We start from the raw sequence: 10,224 nt of genomic DNA, 5'->3' as shown, positions 1-10,224 counted from the left end.
TAAGGTCGCAGATGGTGATGATGAGGAGGTTGAAGATGGTGAGTTCATACCGGATGATTCTGATGATTGCATGGATCCACCACCGGCCGGCGGTTCCTCAGCCTCGATTTCCACCCCAGAATTCAAATTGGATGGTGACTCGTCGCCCAAAAAATTCCAATCGTCGAGGTGTTCTGATGCAATTTCCTATGTGGTAGGTACAGGTATCGATGGAAGTAAAGGCAAACGTAAATCCCTTTACCCGGTTTCCCATTTAATAGGTGCTCAAAACCAAAATGGGCCAGAAACTCCTATTGGGCCAGTGTGTTTGATATGGACAATGTCAATCAGGCCCCAAATGGGATGGATCTGGGCTCAGACGAAAGAGACGTGGGTGACCCCAGCCCGGAAAAATTGATTGCCTAGCATTTACCACGGTTGCTCGTTTTCGTGTTAAAAAGAAAAAAGTCCCTCCTTTGATCAAAAGTTGTTTTATTAAACATGTGTGGGGTAGGTGTAATATGAAATGTAACCGTCATCGAGACAATTGTCGGTGGCAGGAAAGATACTTTATTGAGAATGTGATGAATGACTCGGATGAGGATATTGGTTGCTGCTCATGCTGCTCTTCTTGCGAGTCATCGGACTCGGAAACATAGATTTGCTTATTTGTCGAGTCGTGTCACCTCATATGCCCTCGTGATTGTCTTCTATAGTTTCGAGTTTTAGTGTGTGTGTGTGTGCGCCTTATTTATGCGGTTGCGTGTTGTTGTGTGTTTTGTCTAGCTCCTGGCTAGTTGTTTATTTCGTGTACTGTTCTTTTTATTAATAAAATTTACTTGACTTTCAAATATATATATATATATATATATATATATATATATATATATATATATATATATATATATATATATATATATATATATATATATATATATGTATATATATATATATATATATATATATATATATATATATATATATATATATATATATGTATATTTATATAAAAAAAATGCAGGAAGAAGGAGCAAATATTACATTAATCTTTGTACACCTTGAGTTGATGATGACAGATCTCATGAGACATTCTCTTTGGCTTATGAGTAAGTCTTTGCATGATCATATATTTTAGTTCTAAGCAACAAGAAAATAATGTTTTAGGTTGCAATTAAACCATTGTTCTTCTGATCTGTAAATGTTTTCTTATATAAGATTTGCAAAAAAAAAAAAAAAAAAAAAAAAAAAGAAAGAAGGTAAAACTGACCCTTTGACAGTTCCACAATCAAAAATGAGAGATGAAAATCACTTAACTCATGATCAAAGAGTAATATGTGAAATCTGTTAGAGAAATATTCATTCTGCAATGTGCATTTTTTTATGTTGACATACAATATTGCATGGTTCAGAACTTTAGGGTAATAATTTAATGTCAAAATAGTGTACAACAAACTCAAAGACTAAACACAGCAACAGTCAATTTATCAGTATTATGAATGTGAGACCATTTACTCAAGCTTTTGCTCGTTTACGAAAATATCTTCAAAATATATATTTAAGCTTGGTTTCGAGCTCGTTGAGCTCATCTAGAATCAAGCTTTTATTGAGTCGAGCTCGAGTAGCTCGCAAGTAGCTCAGCTCATTTACACCTATACTTGGGAATTGAGACTCATACTCTCAAATTTGGGTCAAGCTTTTGGGTCAATTGATTCTTGAAAAGAAAAGAAAAAAAGCAACGTAAACCCCAAACCTAAAAAAAATTAAGGTGCAATGAGTTTCCCTCCAACTTATGGGGTTCTATATAAAATATAAAGAAACATGTCTAGTGGGTATCAATTCCTAAAGCTCAATAAATAGAGATAGGTCTAGTAGGTTTTTTGAATGGGTCAAACATGTCAAGCATAAAGATCATAATAAGTTTCATTCGTCAAACATTTATGAAATCATTGATGGTTATATCTTCTATTATGTAATTATTTTCTTTTATATATATATATATATATATATATATATATATATATATATATATATATATATATGTATATATATATATATATATATGTATATATATATATATATGTATATATATATATATATATATGTATATATATGTATACATATTACATATATATAATGAATACTTGAGATAATAGATACAAATAACTAAAATATTTTTTGACCCATTTGACCCATAGCTCGTTTCTATCCGTTACCCAACCTACCCAACCTGACCCTTTGGACCCGTTTAAAAATTTGACTCGTTTGACCCATGAACCATTTCAACCCAAACCCGTTTTGACCCGTGACCCATACCGACCCAACCTGACCAGTTTGCGGGTATATTTACACCCTAGTTTCTCGTAAATAAAGGCCTATCTAGTTTTTTGTGATTTTTAGCAGGAACTTTGAACGTGTTCACAACTTCACATACATCATATGGAAAAATGTCATGCAGGTACATTTTCGATTGCTTTTACATTGTTTATATTCCTTTTAGTTTCATATAAGTTTCCATTCCATTTATTTATTGTTAACCAATTTGATCGGATAATTTTATTCAGTAGATTATATTACAGGAACCACATACTAGTCTCTTCCATACCAAATCAAACTAGATTATATAGCGAATACTTGAACAAGATATAGTAAATTTAAGGTCGCTAATACAATCAGTTCAATCAAGTATTTTTTATTTTATTTGTTGGTTTGATTAAACACCTGAACATGACTTGTAACAGTTAACGGTTACAACTTAAATTTAATAGTGCAAAATTCTTATTGTGTATAAGGTGCAGTAACAACTTGCTATGTAGCACTGCACCTAAATCTAAAAGGGGTGACCGGAAAGTACTTTTTGGACTCCAATGAATGGCTAGCAAGCAACTTCGCAACTGATCCTGAACTGGCCAAGAAGCTATGGGAGTATAGCCATAAACTGGTCAACCAAATTCAGAGCTTCTAGTTCTTATGTTCTTCTTAACATAATAGTACTCGTATGGCCAAGAATATTGTAATCAATCTGGACAATATCCCTTTACAATCATTTAATTCAAGATAAAGTGTCACCATCTTGTTTATGTTCCATTCCAGTTTTATAAAGGCGGAGGTGTTAATTACTCTATATAACAATGCTTAAAGCCTTATACAAGGCAAAAATGGGATAACTTACAGGTTGGGTTACATGTCAAAATGGCTACTTTTTCGGCCAAAAAACAAAAATTAAAATTAAAATAGATTGAAAAGATTTGTGGTATGGGTTCATAAACATTTATGTATACATACCATGTAAAGAGATTTAAGGTTTTTATAATTATAGATACCCTTGGACCCAATACCATCCATTCACCCCCACAAGTCCCTTAGACCCATATCGATTTCGTACGTAAACAGTTTGAGATAAAACGTAACCCAAATCAACATTTTTGTACGTAAACAGTTTGAGATAAAACGTAACCCAAATCAACATTTATGTACGTAAATTGGTCGAAAGTATCACTTTGATCCACTTCTACCTACTTTTGTGTTAAAACGGTAGGCTAAATCATAGTAGATAAGAGAAAGACACACCACACAAGAGAAAGCTGCATCTGTCACGATCACACCACAAAAAGACGTCTTTCAAGTGCTTAATATTGTGTCCATTTTGGGAAACATGGTGTCCCTATTGTCCTTATTATGTTGACATCCGGTCTCTGTGTCTTAAATTCGTGAATCCCAACGGAAGTAATTTGTGGGCAATAGTACATGTACAACACAGATAATTTGCAGCAATGACCCAACGCTAGTAATCCTCTATCACAAAGGTTCTCGACCGAGTTCACATGTAGTGTCTCCAAATTTTGACAATGCAATCCAATTGAAACCCAACCAGGGAGCCCTAATCCAGTACAATCTACTAACTTCAACTCCTGAAGAAAGGGACACCCCATTGAAACTTTTATGATGCAGTCATCCGTAACATAGGAATAATAATCAAAGTGAAGGATTTTAAGATTTTTAGCAATGCCCGAACCAATTGCCGCCAAACCAAGTTCGATCTCATTCTTATACTTTTGAATTTTTTTTTCAATGTGATGAAAAACTACTACTAGATACTCAAGACCGCCTCCACTTAAAAATCCAGTCGGATAAAGGGCATGTGCATCAGCTTGTAAATAAGTCAAAGTTGACGAAAAACCTTGTTGGGATGTTACTCCAACGACATTTTTACAACAGTCTATTTTGAGTGATCGAAGTTGAGGACAATTTTGTTTAAGAAACGAAATTCCAGTGTTTGTTATGTGATAGCAGGACGTAAGAGTGACGCTTATTAAGGATTTATTACAATATCTGGTTAACGTTTCCAATCCATTGTCCGTAATGCCGAAATATAAAAGATTCAGAACTGATATCGATGAAGGTGAATCTAAATGCCGAAAACGATCAAGAAATCTACCCAGCACAATTGAATCAAGGTTGTATGACTTACTTAACCTGGTTGAGCTTGTAACGTCCAAGCATTTACAACTTATAATTGCGATATCAAGAAAATGATCAGCCGTTAGCCTAAAACATACTTGATCACGCTTTTCGTTTAGTTTTCGGTAAATCAGGCTCAAAAGGTCATCAGGAAGTTGTGTAATGCACAGCCTCTGTTTTTTGTCACGAACATCCATTTATTAAATCTCGGTCAAATAAAATTTAATATATTACTGTGGACAATAACAAACAATAAATAAAGAAACAACAGTACATCAGTTAATTGAAGAATATAACATGAACAATATGTATATGGTATAATTTAGAATTTATATTTAAATAATTGAATTAAAATTAAATTGTTTAAAACGATTACCTGGTTAGGACCGCCGCAATCCAGTTCTATTCGTAGAATTTTTTTTTTCGCAACTGGTTTCATAGGATTATTATGATTGAAACCTAACGTAAAAGTGACAGTAAATTTCATATTTAGCGCATGGGCTCTTATATATATGGGGGTTTGTACCCTTTTAATTTCTTATTCACAGTTTTACGGAGTAGTTCTTATACTCGTACTTTATACATATTTTTAATCAATTTTTTCTATAACTCCCAAAAATTAGACTCGGGGACATTTATTTAATAAAATCCGAAAAGTATGCATAGGAATGAAATCGGTACCGGAACCTTATTGTACCGAAACTACTAATACCGAAACCGAAATCAACAAATCCAAGAATCGAAAACCGTACCTATTTACTAAAGCGGTACTGGTTTCAGTTTCGGTTCGGTACCAGTTTTTTCGGTTTATTACCGATGGCAATGGGCGGAAAAAACCCGTGACCCACGGGTATATGTGTCTGTGGTGGACAAGTAAATTCAAAAGAGTTCACCCGCGGGTACGGGACGCGTAAAAATTTTGTACCCATTAACGGGTAGTGGGCGGGTCGTGAGTATAAAACAAACGCGACGGGTAAAATCTGACATGCAAAACCGTGATACTCATTAGAGAAACCCGTGACAATATACTTGTTAACCCGCATAAATATAAATATAATAATTATACATATACACATTTTTGTTATTAATCCTATTATTCACGGGTTTACCCAAGGGTTTTTCCGCGGGTCATGAGTATGTATCCACGAGCACATTTTGTTATAAAATGTATATTTTTAAACCCGCAGATTTGCCCGTGGGTCGCAGATATCCGCGGGCCACGAATACGAGGGAAAAAATTACCAGTTAACGGGTAGGTAAAGAAAAATCCTGGCGGGCAGATCGCAGTTTTAAAGACACGTGCCCGTTACCCGAGAGTGCCATCCTACTTTGGAGCGGAATTTTCAAACCGACGTGCTGAATCGGTTTAATAGCAGTACTTTACTTTACAATAGCATTACTATACTTTAGAAACTCAAACTAGTTAAAGACCCTTGCGGGTTTTTTTTTAAAAATATTTATAATGGAAGTTGATATGTACAATAGATCAATATTTGTAATTCTTCAGATAAAATCACCTGTACTGATATGTTGATCAAATATACAAAAGTTAATAAGCATAACTAATGAAAGCTATTGCAAATTCTTTATATCATTTACCAACAAATATTCTCACATTTAAAAAATTATCAAATGAGATACTCTTTTGAAAATGGACAGTCTGTTACATTCTAATGGCAACCCATCAATACTATTAGTGTATGTTACAACTCTTTAGGCCTCCAAAACCAGTTCTTTCACGAGGAACCGGAGTATCAATATGACGACCAACTTATATTTGCCCAAATCCCACCTTTCCAAGTTTTCTCTCAATCTTAAAAGACGGGGAACCACCAACCTGAACCTGTTGATAAATAAGTATCAAAAAAGAAAATTATCATTACTAATCACACTATACATAAAAAAAAAATATAGGTAGCGATTTATAAAGGAGTAAACTTTGATCAAGTATATTATTGAAAAAATTTGACTACACAAAATATTAAGCAATCATGAAACCAACCTGCAACAACACAATGACGAACAAAATAAACAAAAAGTTTTTACTCCTTATAAAAGTATCAAACAACCTAAAAAGCTTATTATAACAACATATTGAACCAATGACTGCTCACACATGATTGTAAAATAAGTGAAGGGTAATAAATTTGTGTGCTAAAAACATTATTTCATAAGTGGTTGCATTATTAAAGCGGTAAACTTAAAACAAAATACTACATAAACGCTCAAATGTATAAGCACTAACCTTGATTGCTATGAATGGAATAAGAAAATTCTTTTTGACTTTCGAGTCCAAGCCCAACAGGCGAGCTGCAAACGTTAAGTTCCTATTTGTTACAGCTAAAGCTTTAATGCTTGTTTACGAAATACAAAAGATGTGAATTAAAATGTACAAGTTTTTTTTTCTTTTATCGCATAGCAGCTGATGGGTTGTTTTTTAATGAGTCGAATGTCACATAAAGTGCATTAAAATTAAAAAAAAAAAACTCCCAAAATTAGCACTAATAAATAAATAATTAAAGAGAAAAAACATAAAAAAAAAAAAGAGATATGGCTGCTACCTCATTGACCTGCGAACCCGTGTAATCAATATGCATAAAACCTCCTAACCGTATCCATTATGTGTAGCGACCCGACAAAATCGTCATTGACGGCGTCATTACTTAGGTCCCGTTACGTGGTCATAGTCCCTAAATGAGACGCGTTTGACCAAAATTATGTCGCATTCATTTGAAACGTACAAGACTCACAAAGTTTAGTTTACCAAACGGTTCGACAACAAGTTTAAGTTTACAAAAGTTGTAAAGTATAAATGAAATAACTTGCGACATAATAAGTTTAAAACCACGGTTGCTATAAATAGCGTAAGTATGTATGCTTAAGTTTGAATCCAAAAGTGCTATCACTAGCGTATGCATGTATGCTTGACTCCAAGCAAGTAATCAAAGTGTGCGGAAGCATGTATCGAGTAGCCAAGTATGAACCTGAGAAACATATAGAAAACTGTCAACGAAAAACGTTGGTGAAATCATAGGTGTATTTGTAAACGTTGTTTTTGAACCACAAGATTTTGTATTTTCATAACGTTGATTATCCAAATCGTTTGCATTCCAAAAGTATGTTCGCGAGCACCTAATTATCAAGACTTTACTGTTTGGTACCCTGTTACGTAGTGTTAGAACATACACTAAAATCGAAAATATATTTCATCCGCAGACGGTAGCAAACCTTCCGAATGAGGGCACGTCTAGCCCGTATGGATCCACACAACATAAGTTCACGCTTACACCCGCAAGTGTAACTAATGATAATTGAAATGAGGATTTTCGTTCTAACTCGCTGTGGAATGTTTGTTTTCGTACTTGTGTTCAAAGCATAAAAGTATGATACGTATATGTTTCTCATTCCATGATTTAAAAGTATAAAAGTTGTTAAAAAGATGGGACTATGATCTCACCTCGAGTGCACGAGTATAAAGGTACTTCACAGAGTAAACGTGTGCATGAAAGTTGCTTAGTCTTGACCTAAACAAGTATGTTATATCAATACCGGGTAAGACACAAATAAGGTCGGTCGAAATGTGTTCAATTAGTCCTATGGCTCGTTACGACTCGATTATGTAGCATGTGAATCACGTTGTCAAGTTTCATGCAAGATATAAGTATAAAAGCACGTTAGAACGATTGCATAAGTGTTTGGTTAAGTTTGACTAAAAGTCAAACTTGGTCAAAGTCAACGGGGTCGGGTCGGGTATCCGACAATTTTTCTGAGGTTTTTAATCATATATAAGCATGTTGGCCAAGTTTCATGTTGATCGGGGGTGCGTTGCATAGTTAGAATTAAACGAAAATGTGTGTTTTTGGACAGTCGGGGCCCGGAGCGGCGCTCTAGGACCTTGAGCGGCGCTCAAACTATCTGTTCAGCAAATCTGGGCAGTTTTTGAACACTCAACGCACGAATCCAACTTCAAACAACCATAACTTATGAATTGTAAACATTCAAAACACGTACCTTATATCGTTGAAAAGGTATTTTGACGAGGAATACAACTAAACACATTTCATTTACCAAAAACATCATTTACAAAAATCAAAATCCTCGTCGAATGATCGTTAAAGGTTCACTATCAAAGTTTCAAGTTCGTAAAGTGCATTTCATGATTCGGGAATCCAATTTACACATACGATATGCTGTTTCGAAGGTAATTAAACATACATTGAAACTAAACACTTACTAACAACATCTCATAGCATTCAATGCATCAAAAATCCATTTTAAAGTTCATCAAACCCTAACCAAGAATCATGAATTCAACAATTTTGTAAATGAAGCTTTTCTAAATCAACCTACATACCAAAACGAAGCTAATGATGCTAGTAATACATTTAATACATGAACTTTAACATTTAAACAACATTTAATCATCCAAAATCAAAGATTAAACTAACCCATTTCAAGTATTCATGCTAGTTACTCCAAAACAACAAATCGAGCAAACAAATCATATATTCATGTTAGACTTGAGCCATAGACACTAACTAACACCATTTCAAGTTCATAAATCGAATTAGAGAAATCTAGAGTTTTTAGAAACCTTATCCCAAGTAGTGAAATTGGTACCAAAATGAAGAGGATGATGAGAGGATCACGAATATGTAATTTGTTTTGATGTTTGCTTGCTTGAATTGATTTAGATGATGATTCTTTGATGATGTCAAAAATGGTGTTTTGGTAACTAGAGAGAAAAGAGAGAAGTAGAAGAAGAAGTGAATGAGTGGTGCTTGAATTGATTTAGTCAACTAGTTTGGCCCCTTTGCAACTTTGGTCCCTCAAGTTTGAAAGCGGGTGCATGAATTAACCGAACGAATATTTTAAAAAAGCTAGAATAAACGGGAGATGTTATAATCGAATAACAGAAATATTAAGAACGTTAGTTAACGAAAGATACGAATTTAGATAACGAAAGATATTATCTAAAAAAAGACGGTGTTAAAAATAAATTTAACGGAAAAACGCGGGATGTTACATTACCTATACCTTAAAAGAAATTTCGTCCCGAAATTTTGTTGGAAGTAGTAGTCGTTGTTTCTTCCTCGAGATCTTGCGTTGTCAAATCTACGGATAAGTAAAGGTACTTCCTTGGGCATTTCAACAAACTTCGAAAATCGGGGTTTTACTTTGTTTCAAAATTTGGTTTCACGATTCATAGTTTCAACTGGTCCTCCTAGGAAGTGAAGTTTATCATCGATAGTAAGTTCATCGAAGAGGATAACAAGTTCTTATTTCGCAAGACACGTCTTTAAGTTTGATACATATAATGTAGTATGAACGGAATTTGTTTGGGTTGGGAATTCGAAACGGTAAGCAACGGGTCCAATACGCCCCAAGATTTCAAAAGGATTAATGTATCGCTGATTTAGCTTTCTACGTTTCCTGAAACGGATTACACTTTTTCAAGGTGCGACTTTTAACATTACGCGGTCCCCTATTTGGAATTTGAGAGGTTTACGTCTAACATCGGCATAGCTCTTTTGGCGACTACGGGCCGTCTTCAGTCTTTCTTGGATTTGAACAATTTCTTGGTTGTTTCATGAATGGGTTTGGGTTCGGTGGTTTGATTGTTGCCTACGTTGGCCCAACAAATAGTAGAATGACATTTGCGGCCATATAAAGCTTCAAAAGGTGTGGTGTTAATACTCGAATGAAAATTATTGTAGTAAGAGAATTCGGCCAAAGGCAAATACTTTTCTCAAGTAAATTTGAAATCGATAACATAAATTCGTATTA

At 34.4% G+C, this 10,224-nt stretch overlaps 1 protein-coding gene across 1 annotated transcript; it reads right to left on the bottom strand.

The window, feature by feature from the left end:
* Nucleotides 1-3,605: 3,605 nt before the first annotated feature.
* LOC139863441 (F-box/LRR-repeat protein 12-like) lies at nt 3,606-4,634 on the bottom strand. The gene has a single exon (XM_071852078.1). It carries the CDS (start codon nt 4,632-4,634, stop codon nt 3,606-3,608), a length of 1,029 nt encoding a protein of 342 aa, XP_071708179.1.
* Nucleotides 4,635-10,224: the final 5,590 nt, after the last annotated feature.

This window comes from Rutidosis leptorrhynchoides, chromosome 8 (assembly GCF_046630445.1).
Source record: "Rutidosis leptorrhynchoides isolate AG116_Rl617_1_P2 chromosome 8, CSIRO_AGI_Rlap_v1, whole genome shotgun sequence".
Classification (NCBI taxonomy): Eukaryota; Viridiplantae; Streptophyta; class Magnoliopsida; order Asterales; family Asteraceae; genus Rutidosis; species Rutidosis leptorrhynchoides.
This window is presented reverse-complemented; position numbering and strand designations above follow the sequence as displayed.

Coding starts and splice junctions, on each gene's coding strand:
- LOC139863441 (XM_071852078.1), bottom strand. CDS start 4,634: ATGGATGTTCGTGACAAAAAACAGAGGCTGTGCATTACACAACTTCCT.